Here is a 17,986-nt window from a genome sequence, read left to right on the forward strand (position 1 = left end):
CTCCGCTGCGTCCGGAGGATCACTCAAACTGATGCAGGGTGCATCAGGCTTCGCCTCTGCAGCCCGCCCGCCAGCCGCATCCAACGCATCCTGGAAAAAGTCCGATGTTCCTTCTTCCTCTTTTGTCGGACTCACACTACTGCACGGAGTTGCGGCAGCGTCATCCCTAGTGCGGGGAGACGAGCCCTGGCCTGTCTGCTCCTTGTGTGTATCATCCGAATAGCTCTTCACCTTGTTGTCACTGGACGCCTGACGCTTCATCTCTCCAGGCTCCCCGCCTGCCACGTCAGATGCATCTCGGAAGCTTTCGCATCCCTCCGGAGACTCCCTAGTGCCACTCAAACCGACATTCGTCATCTCAGCCCTCGCATCTGTAGCATTTTCTCCAGCCAGGTCGGACGCATCCTGGAAACCGTTCCCGGCCTTTTCGTCCAACCCCTCGATAATCATACTGCTATAAGGTGTTACGCCAGCCCCATAAGCAGTTTCGGGAGATGAGCCCTGACCTCCCTCACCCTTGTGTGTATTATCCTGGGAGGTTTCTGCCGCAGTGCCAGTCGACGCCTGACGCTGCAACTCTACAGGTACTTCATCAGCCACGGCAGATGCATCTTGGAAGCTTCCGTCCCCCTCTGCTGCGTCCGGTCGATCACTCAAACTGATGCAGGGTGATACGCCGGTCTCATGGGCAGTGCGTGTAGGCGAGGCCTGTGGTGGTTGGGCGTCTCTTATATCGTCCGAGCAGCATTGTGTCCCATTGCGATTCGCCCCCTGGCGCCGTAAGTAGCCAGGGGGCTTGGCAGCCAGGCCATACGCATCTCGTAAGCCTCCGGCCCCCTCCGCCGCCTCAAGAGGGACACTCAAATTGCTACATGTTGTTACACCAGCCTCACAAGCAGTGCCCCGCACAGAGCCCTGACCTTCCCTATGGTTCTGTGGATCACCTGTAGTGATATGCTTCTTAGTGGCATTCAAAGTCTGAGTCTTCAGCTCCCGAGCCTCCCACCCAGCTATATCGGACTCAGCCTGAATGCTTTGGGCTGCCAGTCCAGTGTCTGGAGAAGAGTTGTTGGTCAGTAAGGATGTACCCACTTGGTGGTCACTGGTTAGAGAACTATTCTGACCAACCTGGCCTTTTGAGAAGGAGCTGGTCGAAAGCAGCTGGTTGGCTTGGTGTACGTGAGAAGGGTGTAGAGTTAGGGCTTGATACGTCTGTTCCTTTACTCGATAGCGGCATGACATATGCGCAGCTCCACCTGACTTACGACGCCCTGGAAAGGAGCACGTTCCAAACCGGCCAGCCATCTCGACAAATGAACGCTGTAGCGTCCGTCTTGTTGTGAGGCGGTTCCTGCGTCTCACTTTGCCACACTCGGGATCTGACGCAACAGCTCCTGTCTGCAGTTCCTCCGCTAGATGTGAAATGCTGCTGACAGTTCCCCCAGCGACGTCTGTCCTTCCTTGCTGCGATTTAACCGCACGGCCCTCTCCAGCAGGAGCTACGTTTTTGCTCTGTGCAGGAGGAGGAGCCACAGGATATTCTGGTAATGCTTGAAAGCCCTCCACGGAGACCCCACGACTGGAGGGGCTCTTCTCTTGCCAGTCATCAGCAAAGGCGTACGATGCTGACCTTAGAATATTATGTTCGGGGAATTCTAAGGCGTCAGTGCCGTGCATGTCTTCCTGCGTCATTAAAGCTTCTGCTCGTTCAGGTTCTGCAATTGGGAGTGCATGCTCCTTCGCCCGCTTGTCATCAACCCTTTCCTCTCTGGCAGATTCAACTACACTTTCCTGCTGAGCGTCTGACTTTCCAACTGCTGGCAACTGGCCACTGCAGGTATCAAACTTGGAATAATCCTCCGTGTTACTTCGGCAGTCGCTACTTTCCCCGATAGCGTGCTGGGAACAACCGGCCTCTACCGGTGCTGTACCGGATAAGCGTCCATCAAGAACTAATAATTGAGAATCTCCACCTTCCTGAAGGAAGCCGCCGTGGCTACCGCTTCTGCGAGTACCTGAGGAAGGGTGAGCTGCAAGGGCTCTCATTGAGCGGTGCAATGCCTTCTGGCGGTCTTCCCCTTCTCCATTATTGGAAAGGCTCCTACAGACCCATCTAAAAGACCTCAAGACTGCCCCATCATGGAGAGAAGATCCTGCTTTTGAGGAAGTAGGCGCATGCAATGGAAGGGACAGAGACCTCACAGAAGCAGGCGCAGTTTTCACCGATGCTCCAGTACATCCCTCAGGGGATGACCGCAGTCTTCCTCCGTTTTCCAGACCAACTCGAAGGAATGTGGTGTGCATGCGCGAGCCGCTGCAGAGAGACCCACGATGACGGGGCCCAATAATAGAGCCATGGTCGGATTGAGGGCTGGACGTCCCAGTGATGAAGGACACCTCTTTCTCCTCTGGGCCGGCTGGTAAGCTCAGTGCGTCGCTGCAAGCGCTGAGGTATTCCTCACTTCGCAGGGAGAGCCAGTCGCTGCCTGCGGCTGGGGAGCGGGCACCGCTGGGGTTATTATTACATAATCCTTCCAGAGAGAGCCCACGAGTTCCCCATGAATGTATAGAAGACGAGCTGGCTCGCAAACGACTCCTGCCTCTGCTGGGGCTGTTCGACAGACATCGGCGTGCTGAAGTTCGCGGAGGCCTGTTGGCTGCTGGGCGTGTAGGCATGTCATTAAGGGATTGTGGCACTCCACCTTTGATTCCATATGCATCCCCTATGATATGGTCTCCCACATCCGCTGATTGAGCCTCCTCCGCAGATGACAACGAAGAAGCAACGCTGGATAGCCCTGACTCCTCACTTTGAGGGCATTCACTTGAGGAACTTCCGGTGGGGTTCCCTCCAGTGTGCCTCCACCACAGCATGGCAGAGTCTGTGCCCTCATCTGGAGGTATGTATGTTCTCTTCTTTGTTCCCTTTTTTTGTAGTCACAGCACTGTTCGAAAGTGTTCTGCTATCTGCACCACTGTTTAGGTGATTAACTGAAAATGAGAGGGCTACAAGGGCTACTACTGGATACAAGCTGAAGTACATAAAACCCACCGCTAAAGGCGAATGCGTAGACCAATATATGATCAGAAGAGACGGTTTGCTGTTGCACACGCCTTGTCCAGCCTCCTTCGGAGAACTTCGGGTAAAAACCTGCGACAGATAGCAGAGAAAAAATGCAACTCGTGTCAGACGAAAAAGCCTTTGTGTGTAAAGAATCTGTGAAGAAAAAGGTAATGGGGACCAAACTTGCTCCTCACTGAAGACGAAGCGTTTTAATCACGTAAGCACCGCTGCTGCAGCTCCACGCGAAGCATCACGGGAGGCTTTCTCATGGAGCATACCCAGCCGTATTATTATTGAATGAACGCAGAACAGGAGTCAACCTATACCTCAGTGTAAAAGGAAAATTCAGTAGCGGAGTATGAGTGGTTGCTTCCATCACTCTTGATATGCGCGTCGAGGAACTCACTACGTCTACCTACCTACGCCGGATGGCTACAGATGCGCATGAAGGCTCACGAGCTTCTTTGATGTCTTTTACACCTCTATATAGTTAGATTCTTACCGCAACGTAACCCTGAAATCCCACAAGTGTAGGTCTCCTCCACTTTGCCAGTCGAGAGGCTACCGTCCGTCTCGATTCGCCTGACTCGCTCAGCTGTCCCTTGAAGGAGAGGGGCAAAACCGGAAGCCCTCCGGGGAAAAAACCAAGTAACGTTAGGTAACTGTATTGTTCACCTTTAAATCCCTCAAAAACTGCAACAAAAAAACCTTTCTGGTACTGGCTCACCGCTCGCTGCCTCCTGCACAACAGCAGTCCCACTGGGCAGACCGTCACCAGCAAAGGAGAGCTGCGAAGAAGGAACAGCAGTATAGTTACTCATTGGTGAATAGTATCAGTGTCTTTATTGTATAGTGCACTAATGTTTGTTGCTACCTCAGGAAAGGCAAATCGCCTGGGCAAAACTCTCCGAAACTAACGCACACCGATGCGGCGTAAATAGCGTCCAGGCGCGAAGGCTACTGATTCATCAACAATTTCTCAGAAAGCAATATATCCAATATAAGCTTTGGCGATTTGGTTCACACAGACCTGTCGTGAATAAAGGGATTACGTGTAGTGCATTTATCTGGAGGCCCGCTAATATCCGACAATTAAACGCATAGGACGATTAAACACATTGGGTTTTTGAGGTGCCTTGCATGTGTGTTTTTCGGGAAACGCTTAGGGGTACTTTGTGTTTCAGTGAAAGTGCTGGACAAGAATGCTGCTGCTGAATGGATATGGGATGGGGGCATGGGCTTTACAACTCTCGTGCAGTGTCTTCTGCCCATATTATGAATGGGCGCACTAAAGCACAGCAAAAAGGTGTTTTGAACGAATATTATTCATACCGAATTTACAAATGAATGCAGTACAAACAGAATCTAGTGTAGAAGAATCATTGGTAATTCATCTGTAGTAGGTGATGCATGCGCACGCCTCGACCGAAGTGCTGGTGACTAGCCTTCGCAGGTTACCTCTTGCGTTTCGCAAAATATTTGCGACAAAGTCTTCAAGTTGTGCAAATACTATGGGACACACGGACGGAAGACTAACTGATTCTGTATCACGAGTGCTGTATGCTGTTGGCTCGTGCCCGCTAACTCTTTCTTGCGTATGCTCTTTGCTGTGAGAAGCTGTTTTTCGTCAGCATGCTAACCAACATCTCCCATGGTGTTCACCAGAACTCAAAACGTATTGGCAGCTACAATGGAGGGAATCACCATTAGCGGGAGGTGGTTGTGATCAGAAGCACGGCCGATGCACTATCTATTGTAGTTCCCTGACAAGCAGCAAATATCTCTCGTAAGCCTAGAAAGGCGCATGCTGCTTCGACGAACTTCGGCGAGGAAGAGATGGAGGGCAGTCTTGAATTGAATCACCTTGTGCTGCAACTCGCGGTGCGAAAACAGGGGCCCACAGGGCAGGGAACAAAAGCCGCACTTTCATGCTCAAACATCGTAATAATTGAACTAGTAGCCAACAAGCCTAAGAGTACCGGCGCATGGGGCTAAGTCTGGAAAGCCGTGCACCACCTGCCACTCCTGACTCCCTGAACAACAGGGTTTTATGCGTTCGGATGTTGCATCCAGTGGACAGCTTCCCTTGCTGCTTTTACAAATATTGTTGGCATAGTGAGGCACCCTCCTGGTACACCTCACACGCTGAAGTAGGCTGCTATCTTTCTCCCTCAACTGGCTGCGTGTGCTGGATGTACGAGGGAATGGCATGCAACGAAAGAGAACTACCTTTATATTTCGTCAGTTGTACAAGGAAGTGGAACTAGCTTACGACGAGGCACAACTGTGCCTATCTCCTCCCACAAGCAACCAAAGCACGGACAAACGGCCCACTAACATAAGGATAAATTTTACTATTTGGTAATCGAACCAATTGATACAGGTGAACAAAAAGGAGGAACACAATTTGTTTCCTTCATTTCCTTGTGATACGGCTCAATACACCGCACCTCCACAAAGCCTGCCGATAAAAAAAAATTGTGGACATGCTCAGCATGAGACATCGGGGAAAGGTTCTACAAGCTGGCCGGGATCTGACTCGGCTTCAAAGCATTCATTCCCATCTCGCGTCATCATCATGAGCACTCACTCTTCCTTTAGCATCACTGTAGACGATATATCTTGGTGTCTGTGCTTGCGCACGAACTCCGCATCCTCTGCGCGAAGTTTGTGTTGAAACGCGTCAACTTTGTTTCCTTCTGGAGTAGTGAATTGAACAAGCCCTTCGAAAATAAGTGCGATTCTGTACAAACCTAAGGTGTTCTTAAGATCTTTGATATCCGTCAAGACCAACAATTCTGGCAGAGCCTGCACAGCGACAAAAGAACTTGTACGTCTACACAAGAGTGCGCTCGCTTGCTTGCTGGCTTCAATTGTACTGGCTACTGTACAACAGGACACTGAACGTACCCGCGGCTTCGATTCTGCGACGTGCTGGAGGGCCTCGTATACAGTCTTGCATGAAGAGTCTGAGAAAGCGGCAAAACGGAGAGAGTTCATCTGAGGAAGGCCTACTCAGGGACACTCCATAGAAGTGCACTCGCAGATAAGCTAGAATGTAGTGAAGGTCAGTGAATGCTGGCATACTGTCCGCATTTTCTTCAGTCTCGCATTTAAGGTCCAAATGATGCTTCTGGGGTGGAGCAGTGCCTCCGCTGCCAGTTGCACGCTCCAAGGCGTGCTTTTTGGCAAGCTGTCGAGGATGCTGTGCCATGCGTAGACACAAGAGGCATTGCAGGCTTGATATAAAGCTACAGCAAGGTGAAGTCGGCTACGGGAAGTGTCCTACTCTGTTCTCAATAGAACGTCAGGCTATTGAGCTCTTTGAGTTCTATGTAATCATCTATGATGGTGCAGCGTTTAAATGCAAAAGCGTCCAAGGTAAGCTGCAAATGATAGCGGAGATATGGTTTTTACCTGCAACATGTTTAGTATCTCAGAACCCAGGGCTTCGGGTTTGCGGCATTCTCCATCGAATCCCAAAATCATGTGGTCCTTCGCTGCTTGTGGATGAGGTGATTTCTGCCATTTTGGCTGTCCACTTTCGGTTTCAAATTCCTCTTTGCGCATAATGGACTCAATCGACATGTAATGGCATTGTTGGGCTTGGGTTTCAAGCTTAAAACATTCAGGGTCAGCGCAAGTAATCGTTGCCTAAAACACAAGAGCGCGTCATTCCAGGACCCAGATGTTTGTTCAAGTTGTGGCAAAACTGACTGGCTTGCTAGGACAGGGAGCCTTTGGTGATGCAAGTCCACTCTCTCGATGGAATTGCGACATATTACTGGCACACCTCATGAGCAAGGCCTTCAAATCCAGAGAGGCACGTCTCGCGCTTGGTTTCTTCGTAGAAGGGCAGTACCCACATGTTGCTCAATTGCTGGGTCAACAGTAAGTCCTGAAAGCCAAGAGCAGACCACATCCACCACCCTGCCGCAAACAACACCTATTCGAAACTAGTGATTCGCTTTTCAAGCAATGGAAGTGTGCATCTCTTCATTTAGGTATTCACTGTGTGGCAGCACACAGTGAGAATAGCTGTGTCTTCACCTCCTGAGTAGCAACGTCCGAGCCTGTCTTTTCTTTCAGAGCCTCTTCTTGAGCCGTCTCCTTCCTTGCCTCTGCTTTAAGTTCCTCCTCAACTGCTACCGCCTTTTCTAAGCACAGAGAACACACAACACAACACGCGATCCACAACTGCTTTATCAAGTCAACCGCTCAGTGGTAGCAAATCCACTGGGGGTGAATGAACCTTCTATGAGAGCAGCGGAATCGTCCTCTGAATGGACTGGGTGCATGCTGCTCTCTCCCTAAAATCAAGCCGTATATTGTGATGGCTACTCAATTGCGGCTGCAGAGAAAAGCAGGTCATTCATTCTGCTGAATTTGGAAGAACAAAATTTCGATTCGGGAAGCTTACCATGCAAGTCGACAATCGTCACTAGCCTTCCGTAAAGTTCTTTGCCTTTCGCCGCACTCAGTAGGGGGCGAAGTCGGTTAATTAGGGAGTTGAAATCCACCTCTTCTTCGAACTTGGCTGGCCCGTGGACATGTTTGTGTGTTTTCTCCTCTGCCTCCTCGTGTAGGCTGTCGCTTGCCGTATGGTCAAGTTCGTGTGGCTTTGTCTTGCCTTGTTCGCTGACCCCTCCTGCCGTACGGCCGGGTTCAAGTAAATTCTCCCTTTCGTGCTCTTTGGCCTCTTCTCCCTGATGGCCAGGTTGGTGTGCTTTTGTCTTCTTATGGTCGGCGGCTCCTCCTTCTGCAGATGCAGATTCGTGCAAAGTTTTCCCCGCCTCCTCCTCCTCTTTGTGAGTTGCTGTTTCCGAGGTTTCGCTGTCACTTCGTCCATGGCCTTTGCTGTGGGAAGAATGCTCTCCCTCACTAGCTTGGCTTCCTTCTGCATTTGTCGCCGACGCTTTGAAATCTTCCTCAGGCTGTGCTTTCGCCTCTCTCTTAGATGCATTTGAGGCTTCCTGAGAGGATTCTTTGTGTTTCTCTAGATGGGAGTCACCAGCTGACGCCGAGGATCCCCCTAATTCTTGGGACGCAGTAGATTGGGAATGTTCAAGATCCGATTGAAGCTGCAGAAAGATCCCTGGTATGGGCTCTGATGCTCCAACAGCCCCGCGGAGCACAGTACTATCTTGTTGGAGAACCCCATGAAGAAGACGTTGGCGTCTTTTGAAGCGAGAAACTTCTGATAAGTGTGGGTTTGCCTCCTGAGTAACGGAGCTTGTAGTGAGTGCAACACCTGAACCAAACTGATACGGCGCCCTTTCAGAAAGGGCAGCGACAACATTGCGACCACCGAAAACAAGGCTAACGTATGCCACTAGAATCGCCCAAATCCTAACCATCTTCGTTTTTAAAGGCGCAACAGAGGGAAGGAGTCCTCGGCAAGCGGCGGACATGAGTCTCCCCGTTGCGAGTTAGCTCATTGGGCTATGGAGCAACCGACTTCGAATGGACCTCTTGCTCCGCCGAGAAAGTGGAAGGGCGCTTAACTAAAACTAGATGAATATAATCAGTATATTTCCATAAGAACTCCCAAGAATATTTGCACATTGGGTCATGTGTCAAGCGAGGACTCCTGTCGTTGTCGGCATGCTCGCGGGCTCGTCGGCACCAATGAGCAACATGATCTGTCCTAAGAATAAACTCGGAATCATACACCTCTCCTAAACCCTTCAGTCCTTTTTACTATCTTAGAGGATAAATTAGAACAATGTTTCTTTTGAGGCCTACTAACAACCTAGCCATACGCGCCACTGCCGATTGGGCCTCTGGACCTCTGCTGAAAGAGGGACGGTGCTAGGCTACTCAAGACAAAGTACTTCGAGTCAAGAATCAATTTAAGCACGACACCCAAAAAAAAGGCGAATTAACTTTTCGTGCTATAAGGAGTGCTAATTTTAACAGCCATCACAAGTTACTGGCAATGCAACTGCCCAGTCGGGACCACCCAAAATGCAGGTGTGTGCAGCTGTCTCCGCCGGTACTTGATAGCGTTACAGAGGATTTGGTGGCCTTACATACTGAGGGAAGCCGAAATAAACTTGTGAGACAACTGATTAACTGGGCTCCATCCCTATGCATTTAGCAAGACAGGGGCCATCCGGCATCGATAGATCGCCTCGTAATGACGTGCTGAAAGTTCATAAACATTAGATCTTCTGCTACTTAATACAAAAATATATGGCGGTGAACAATTAAATGCGACTGACGGGGCATCCACCACATGCGGTGGAAACAGCCCGTCCCCTGCTCATTTGTCGGGCAGCCAAGAAAAACCATTAGATCTTGGCAGGTAGTTACACATCAACCGTACATTCAAGCATAAAATAAAAACAAGTTGTCTCCTTGTTCTGCATATCTTCGTTTGGAAGGCAAGTTAACAGGCGCAATTCCTGTCGCCAAAATCTCCCTTGCCCACGGATGCGGTTACGGGTGTGACATGCCTCTTACGCACCTCCCTCTTTCACAGATATATCATCAGGTGCCCTCCACGATGAAATATGTCATCCAAGCGCAGTATTATGCGTTTGGATGACATATTTCATACAGTCCCTCTGGAGGTGAGACAACAGCGCCTCCCGCAAGCAGAGTTGAAGGATTGCTTTTCCAGTAACTGTCTCCTTTATCTTTTCTCCCATTAAACCTTGAGGTGCCCTATGAAGATGTACTGTTTCTTGGAAGTTCCAGAGGGCGGATACATCCAACTGGTGTTTCTTGACCTATGCAACTTCTGAAGGCATCCGCAGAAGCACAGTTGCGTCCAGGGCTTGTCGTTTTTATCAAATCCTCCTTGTGATGCGCAAGCAAAGGAGCGCCATCTCGAGTATCAGACAAGTCATCACACTGACACTTTCGTTGGCTGCAGTCTCTGACAGAGCATGCCTGAGCCTCCTCTGTTGTTTCTTCGCTCTGCTGGGTTGCGCACGCGCGTGACCCTATCTGAGCGTCCGATAACGAACAAGCAATGCCAACGGGTCTTCCCTGTAACTCATCCGCAGTCGTCTGCACTGAAGAAGACAGTGACAGCTTCATGACCATGCGAAATTCTTTGTTCAGCTCCGTATGCAAACGGGAATGTGAGTGGACACACCGACACTCCTCTTTGCTCGGAACATGGTCCTTGCGATTTACGGCGTCAACACAGTCGGCATCGGAATTTGCGGTGGAATCGGCTGTTCTGGTGTACGGTAGCTTGGAGACGGCACCGACACTTCGCACTTTGTTCAAGCGTCCTACCAACAGGGATCGACTAGTGGAGCAAAAGACGGAAGCACCTGACGGAGCATGAAGACATGCAGGCAACATCGCAGCTACTTAGCTAATCTGCCTTTAACGGCCCTTCACTTGAGAAAGCGGGTTCGAATCAAGTGGATTACCTTGTGGATATTGAAGGATTTCCCGGAAAGCTTCCACAGTTGCCACCGTGGCGCGGCCACACGCTTCACCCACCGCCCAAGAGTCTACCGCCTTGCGCACTGTTGGTGAAACTGTGTGTCCGTTAAGTTGTCTAAGACTTGTGCAACAAATCAGCGCGAAGCCCTCAGCCTGAAAAACACGCCCGCGTGATACACAGTTATCAGTTATGGGTCATAGCAGAAGAGTGTAGGGCAGACCAAACGGAGATGTGAGAATCAAGCTTACAACGTTACCAAAATTACATAGAGGGTTCTGTCTTAAATCCAATGTCTCGAGGGACTCGAACGTGCTCAATGGAGCGAGGCCTTTAAATTCGCTGAGGCAAACCAACGAAAACACCAAGGAGGTGGAGTCGTCATCACCTAATCGACGCTTTACCCTCAGCTTTACTCTAAACATACAATTTCCCTCTCGAATGCATTTATACTGGTGCGCAACCACGGGCTTTTTAGGCAATATTGCACAAGTAAGTGCTGGAAGGCACGGGGCTCAACAGAAGAGAGAGAGCAATGTCTTTGTTCTCCTAGCTGCTTACATTTATCTCATGCTTCACAAGCACCAGAGCGTACCTTATTTGGTTCCTAGCGAGATTCAGCTCACGCAGTGTAAAGCGTAGGGGGGTATTGGACAAACCTCTGCGGGGACGACAGCATCATCGCCACTGACAACTTTCGTCATGTGAGGTTTTCACAGGGGACAGAGAAGCTACTTGCCACGCACGAGCACGGTTGTCAATAAAGTGCACAGTATCTCTTTTGTCACATGCCAAAGTATTGCCCCTTACATTATGTCTGTTATGTGGTTGCCGCTAATATCCAACTGAAGAAGTCGGAAATGGGAGCCAAAGTTTGTGACGGTGCTGATGCGGCAGTTGCTAGCTCGGAGTGTTTGCAGATGGGGGAACGGTAACGAGTGCCCATCTAGAGAGACCAGCAGGTTTCCACCCAAGTCAAGGTGCTTCAGACATTCAAAATCTAGAGCGGCAACTTCGCCGAGGGAGAGCTCTATCTGAATGCACCCGTACAGTGAAGGAATTACAAAGGTTCCCAGTGGATCCCTTGAGCGCACAACATGAGCACATCTGCGCCTATGCAGGAGGTGTATGGTGAATAATCGCCACTTACCTTCCTGATGCTACTATTGGAGAGATCTAAGGCTTTCCAGTTGCGAGTGGAGTTCCCATCAGAAAGAAGAAGAGCTTTCAGCTTCATAGCATTCAGGATAGGGCCAACACTGACTCCTCTTCCACTTTGTAAAACGACCCCTACAGAAGAAACCTTTTTCTGTGGGAACAGCCGCGTTCCAGAAGACATTTCTGTTACCCCAGTGGTCCATTACATGGGCGGGATAGCAGCGAGGTTCCGGCGTTGCACCCCCGAGCCAAATCCGAAAATTACCTGCTTCAAGCTCTTTGTAGCATTTCCAAAATAGGATTTCGAGACTGGCAGTGCGGGGAAGAGAAGGTGAGGAAAGCGGTTCGGTCGGGGCCGAACGCGTTCTGTCTGGCGAGGTGGGCTGGGAGGACTGTAACTCCACCCGTCATACCCCCAAAGTGCAAGGCATTGTAACGTGAAGTAATACTATATTTGATGCTAATTATTGCAGAGACATGAAGGGCAGACACCGTAGCAACAATGATGGCGGCTTCGTGAACCAGCACCCTTCGCCGAGCAGCGGGCCAGACGTAACGGCTACGCGAGCTTTTGCGGGTTTTATCGTGCTCTTTTCCCTTAGCAGTGAAGGTGCACAGTCCTAATAAATATTGATTAATTTTGAGCGCGTACATTCCATAACTTTGCCGTGTTGGCCTAACAGCAGGCAATGTGATGCTCCTTAACTCTGGTGTCTTCCGAGGCGTTGCCTGTACTACTGGCTGAGCCCCCCCGACTGCCTCATCGTGCCTGTAGTTCCCTAAACGCCGTCTGCAACACACCAGTCTCTTTTAATGTGATAAATAATTATAGCCATGGGAGTTCTCAACGCAAGGGTCAGGCAACTATCCGTGGGCCTCCGGGGATATCTACTAGCCTCCGGGGATATCTACTAGCCTCCGGGGATATCTACTAGCCCTGAGTCAGTGGTTGTTTGCTGCCTTTGTTCCGTGCATTTGTTAGTCTCCACTACCTCTACTCCCCAGCAGGGTCTGGCGAAGGGTATAACCCACGTTAACATGCTCAACTTTCAGTCGCCATCCGGCCTGCATCCACTTGACCCCTGTGGAGAAAATATAGGGCAAAACGGAAGTGTTTTGCAGAATGTTATGAATTGGTGCACAATGATATTTGCGAAGCCGTTTTCGACTTCCGGGATAAACGGTACGTTTACTTCGTAGAAATTTTCGGCTGCACGCTGAACATAGCCGAGCACACATTTGCCTTCCCAAGCTAAAAAGGTTGCACGATGCCCTTAAGAAGCGTTTGTAGAGCCTTAAAAACTGGCTACTGCTTAAAACTAACTGACTGTAACTGTCTTGGCCAGCCCCCTTGGCTTATCGGGATTTATTCCCTTGGCAACGGAGAGTTCGTAGGCCAGGAGCTGCAAAGGGATCGCTGCAAGTAGTGCAGTGAGCGGCCCATTACTTGGGATAACAATATAATCGTCAGCAACATCTTGCACGAGCTCCGGGAAGTCAGTTAAGCAGATGAGATATGCACCCCTCGCCTTCACCTGCTGAGCCGCGTTGAGCATTAGTGCTGCATGTTGGTCCCCAAGGACAATCATGACGACAGGAGTGCGTGCTTTGTCATCGATCAAAGCAAACGGCCCATGTTTCAGCGCTCCACCGGCAAACCCTTCTGCGTGGATGTACGATATCTCTTTAATCTTCAGCGCACCTTCGAGAGCAACAGGATAACCAAAGCCTTTTCCCAGCACGAACAGCGTCTGCGCATCTTTCAGTTTCTCAGCAATCCGCTTGCAAGCCCCGTGGGCATTCAGTGTCATACCCGCATATACAGGAAGACGGTGAAGAGCGTCCAATAAAGCATTGCAACGATCTGGATATTCTTCGCTACGCAGGTTTTGCCAGAACCAGCTGGATACCAGGGCAAGCACCGTCACCTGCACATAGGCAGACAAATAAACCCAATGCTACTGGATAACAGCAATATATCCTTCGTGTTTGGCCATATACACTGCATGGACAAACCAATATTCCGCTTACTGGTGCCTTCAGTCTGGATAGAAGCTAACAGTTAGTGGGCACTCTGATATCAGGAACGAAGAAATCTACATTATCGGGTACAACTCTGCCCCTTACTTTTGATGTATATGAACATAATAAAGGGAAGAAATGGCTGCGTACTATATTATACTTATCCTGAGGTAGAGGCCGTGCAACTTACTTGGGAAGTAAAGGCCTTCGTCGAGGCGACGGCAACTTCTCTCCCAGCATTGAGATACACGCCACAGGAAGTCATGCGAGCGAGAAGAGAACCCACGGAATTAACAATTGAAAATTTCCTAACAGCATGCTCGTCAGCAATCTGGCAGGCTCGGATAGTGTCTAACGTCTCCCCTGACTGGGAGAGCAAGAGGATTCCGGCGTCATGTTTGGGTAAAGAGTGCTGCTCCAATTCAGTAGCATCAATAGCCCGCACCTGGTCGAAACAGGCCAGCCACTGCATAAGCTGTTCCCCGTACATGCCGGCGTACAACGATGTTCCGCAACCCGCAAGCAGTAAATTGCGGATCGCTAACAAGTCTTTGTTTTGGTCCAGGCCACCTAACTTCACGCGGTTGCCATGAGCCATTATTCGTCCCCCATAGTTGAGGGCGCGGGCCAAACTCTGGGGTTGCTCGAATATTTCTTTGAGAGTCCAGTGGGGAAATGGGTCGGGGGATGTTTCAACCGTTTCAGCCGAGATTCGGTGCATGTCACGTGATTCCAGGAGCTGGTCAATCCCTTTACTTGTGACGATCGCTATCTCTCCATCCTGAAGCATGAGGTACTGGCTGGTGTGTCTTGCTAAGGCGGCTGGTTCTGATGCAACAAAGACTTGCCCGTCGCTGCTGCCAACAAGGAGTGGTGAACCATTGCGGGCAAGCACTATGCGGTCTGGGTAGTCTTTGTGAATCACACAGAGGCCCCAAGTGCCCTGCAGCTGCGAGACACTCTCAGCAACAGCGTCTTCAAACGACAGTCCGAGATCGAGCTTGTATCCTATGAGATTCGCAATAACTTCAGAGTCCGTCTCGGTCATAAATATGCACCCCTTAGCTATTAGATCCTTCTTCAACTGTGCGAAATTATCGATGGTGCCATTATGCACCAACGAAATGCGCCTCTTCCAGTCCATATGCGGATGCGCATTGGTGTCTGTCTTCGCACCATGAGTTGCCCAGCGCGTGTGTGCAATCCCTATGTGGTGCCCACCATGATGGGCAGCAGCTTCTTTCTTCAGCAGTTGAATGCAGTCGCTAGTTGTGCCTCGGCTAGCGAATTTTGTTGTGACGAGCTGCCCATCGTTCCCAATTGTTGTCATACCGCAGCTGTCATACCCCCTATTCTGAAGAATTTCGATTCCTTCCATCAACACTGGCTCCACATTTCCCGTTCCAATGTACCCTACAATGCCGCAACAGCGAGCGTCAGACTTGTTTGTTGACACAATCGATGTTGCAACGCCTGCTGCTGCCACAGCCGCGAAGGTCCCCATGATAGCCCAACAGTCATACTTGGATCCGTAAGTATTTCGCTCATCTCCCCAACTTCCCCGTGAAGGTGGCGGGCTTGGCAACGAGATGATGCTTGTCGGCTTTGGAGCATTCGCTGAAGCGGCTATGATGGAAGAATGAATCCACTTCGGGTACATAAAATAGTAGCTACCAGCGATTCTCTTCTTTTGAGCATCTACCAATCTTCTGTATGCTCGCATAACGCCGGAGCAATTCATGGTGACGCGCTTGTAAGATGTCGTGCTCCCAATAATGGCCCCTAGATCAAGAGCTTATGACGCATGCAGAAGATACCTTGCAAGAAGACATACAATGCGAAGACTCCTGATCGTCTCAGAAGAGAATTAGGCGCAGTTTTACGCCGTCCAATGGGACGAGGTGAGCAACCCCTCCTGCACTCAACTTAGCGAGGCCTGTGTTTCTATTTGTCGTACGAAGTTCAGGAAGACTTAAAACCATTCAGAATGCCTAGGCCGCAGCCAAGACACAGGAAGGAACTGCATATTTCCTTCAATTCGTGGCGTAGCATTGCAGGCATCACTCACACCAAGGAGAGCAAGGAGCGGTCAGCACCCCATAGTATTGAAACGAATAGTTGGATTTCTCATGTAAACATACATAATAAAATATAGTCACACGAACTAATTGATAAGAAAATATCTTGGAACGGAAGAACGCCTTCCCGCACTGGGCTAGGCCAACCGCTTAGCTGCCTGGTAGGGCTCTGCCGGAACACCAGCTCCATCATATCATGCCACCTTTTACAGTCTCTTGAACCTTTGGAGGGGCATTTATTGAGTTAGAAACACTAAAATACCGAAAATGTGTCCAATCTCTGTGCACACACAATATTGTGTAGGGTAAGTGGCTACACTAATAGTCGTCTGCGAACTTCGCAGTACCATCTGAAGAATGGTCTGTCCGAAGTTGGCGCAGGGACTTCTACCTGCGTGCAGGATGCCTGGTAGATGCCAAGTACGTGTTCAAAAATAGCCTGCAGTGTTAGTTTGTGCAGCAATGGGTGGAGTACGGTGTGTTCGATGTTTACGCATGTACTTCATGTGGGTGCAGGCTGCAAGCAAAATTTCGGCAAGATTTCATTGTGTTAGTGCATTCAGCGAAGGCGGGTTGACTGTGCTTGCATCTGGGATTGCACTGCAGCACTGTTTGCAACCGGGTGCGCTGCAACTGCGGCAGGGCCCACGCGCCGCTGTGGTAGAGCGACAATGGCGGTTTAGCAGTTTTTGAGATATGCTGCTTTAAGCGTTATGCCTTTGTTTCAGCTGGGCATGTCGAACACCCAGGCTTCATTAGGTAAGAAAGTGTGGTTCATTGGGGTGTGTGAGACTGCCGAAACCCACAAGCGCGCATGGAAGCTCACGGACCTCTAAAAACTGCGACGCTGGTACGTAACACCTGCATCACACAGCAGCGCTGACCAGGCTGGGGTCATAGCCACAAGGTGTGGGTACAAGTTATAAGACAGGTCCTGGGAATTTTACAAGGACTACTGTGAGCTGCAGTAGAGCTGAAGTACCTAAGATGATAGTTCGTCACTAGTGCAACTGGTCCCCGTCCCCAATCTTCGCGCTTTCCGATAACGGCGAATCAAACACCTGGAGATGCAAGAGAGAAGGAAGCCTGCGTGAACTGCAACACACCTAGCTACAACACACGGTGAAAGACGTCCCCGCACGCAGCACAAGCAAGCCGTCTTTGCTGTAGGCACGAACGGCCAGAAGTGGCCACAGTGTGCTGAGAGCTTTTGCCTTCTGATGGTTCGTTTACTATTTCCGGGTAAGCGGCCAGGAACCCACTTCAGATATACTTGATAAGACCGTACATGCTACGCAAATTGTGGGCCTGGACATGTATTTGTTGACGCAACATTTTTCAGCATTAGCTTTCTGGTGGGAAAATAACAGACGGCAGAACGGGGGCTTGTAAGCCTTCCAAACGAAAGGCGCGTTCGATGTAACCGCAGACGTATGCGTCTCCTATTCCAACCCCGAACGTAGGCTGATATTTTGGGTCTGCTGGAGTGAGATGGTTCACTATTTTGCCTTAGCTGTTTTTTCTCCCTAAATATGCACTTGGAGCTGTCTAGTTATTTGTAACTTCCCCAGTAACTCGGCAGGGGACGGTAGTGCAGTCCAGAGCCAAAAGGCTGGAATGTAAGTTTGCAAGAAAAAGGTAATCTCCTTGCCAGTCCAAGTATTCTAAGCAAAACAGCACATGTGCCTGAGACTCGTTGGCTCACAGAAAGTATTGAAACAAGGTGCGCTGCAAACATTGCTGAGGCATGCATGCGTGCAAACCTGCCGAAGGACGCTTTTTATGCACTTTGTTCTACTGGAAACAATTGCCAAACACCTACTTGGCAACCAGTACTAAACTTGGCGGTAGCCAAATTCTTGTACATCATGCTACACTTACACCTGTCGTTGGCGGCCCCCTAGAGTATTCTGCGCAACACAAGTTTTCCTCCTGTCCCGCAAATTTCTCTCAAACATCCAAATTCACAGTTGGCATAGAGTGAACGAATGCATACGTCTCGATAGGCACTATTAGCCCGAGAACAGTAGTCGCCGGACGGAGGAGGCAGCTATGGTGAGTATCCGTTTTAAACACTTGCAAGGCGCTGGTAGTTTCCATCACTAAAACACTAGAAAAAAGCCAGGACAGAAAATAATGAAATCAGGCTCACGGTTTCGACAAACCACGAATTTTCACACAGACACGATGAATTGCCCATTGATTGTGCATGAAGGTAGTGCTGTCGATCCTAGCACCGCCATATTCCTAAAACTAAGG

At 50.0% G+C, this 17,986-nt stretch overlaps 4 protein-coding genes across 4 annotated transcripts; all 4 read right to left on the minus strand.

The window, feature by feature from the left end:
• Position 1: 1 nt before the first annotated feature.
• EMWEY_00019440 (hypothetical protein, conserved) lies at positions 2 to 3,885 on the minus strand (the record flags this gene model as incomplete). The annotated part of the gene is made up of 3 exons (XM_013480193.1): positions 2 to 2,486; positions 3,053 to 3,151; positions 3,792 to 3,885. Coding segments are annotated over 3 exons (2,678 nt in total), but the record flags the coding sequence as incomplete, so codon positions are not given.
• Positions 3,886 to 5,650: 1,765 nt separating this feature from the next.
• On the minus strand, positions 5,651 to 8,421 carry EMWEY_00019450 (hypothetical protein, conserved; the record flags this gene model as incomplete). The annotated part of the gene is made up of 7 exons (XM_013480194.1): positions 5,651 to 5,872; positions 5,975 to 6,033; positions 6,152 to 6,269; positions 6,482 to 6,718; positions 6,858 to 6,962; positions 7,115 to 7,221; positions 7,485 to 8,421. 7 exons carry the CDS (start codon positions 8,419 to 8,421, stop codon positions 5,651 to 5,653), a joined length of 1,785 nt encoding a protein of 594 aa, XP_013335648.1.
• Positions 8,422 to 9,733: 1,312 nt separating this feature from the next.
• On the minus strand, positions 9,734 to 11,808 carry EMWEY_00019460 (leucine rich repeat protein, putative; the record flags this gene model as incomplete). The annotated part of the gene is made up of 6 exons (XM_013480195.1): positions 9,734 to 10,353; positions 10,456 to 10,624; positions 10,721 to 10,811; positions 11,065 to 11,130; positions 11,280 to 11,503; positions 11,620 to 11,808. 6 exons carry the CDS (start codon positions 11,806 to 11,808, stop codon positions 9,734 to 9,736), a joined length of 1,359 nt encoding a protein of 452 aa, XP_013335649.1.
• A 1,138-nt stretch (positions 11,809 to 12,946) lies between these two features.
• On the minus strand, positions 12,947 to 15,390 carry EMWEY_00019470 (glucosamine--fructose-6-phosphate aminotransferase (isomerizing), putative; the record flags this gene model as incomplete). The annotated part of the gene is made up of 2 exons (XM_013480196.1): positions 12,947 to 13,555; positions 13,840 to 15,390. 2 exons carry the CDS (start codon positions 15,388 to 15,390, stop codon positions 12,947 to 12,949), a joined length of 2,160 nt encoding a protein of 719 aa, XP_013335650.1.
• Positions 15,391 to 17,986: the final 2,596 nt, after the last annotated feature.

This window comes from Eimeria maxima, genomic scaffold (assembly GCF_000499605.1).
Source record: "Eimeria maxima Weybridge genomic scaffold, Emw_scaff172, whole genome shotgun sequence".
Taxonomy (NCBI): Eukaryota; Apicomplexa; class Conoidasida; order Eucoccidiorida; family Eimeriidae; genus Eimeria; species Eimeria maxima.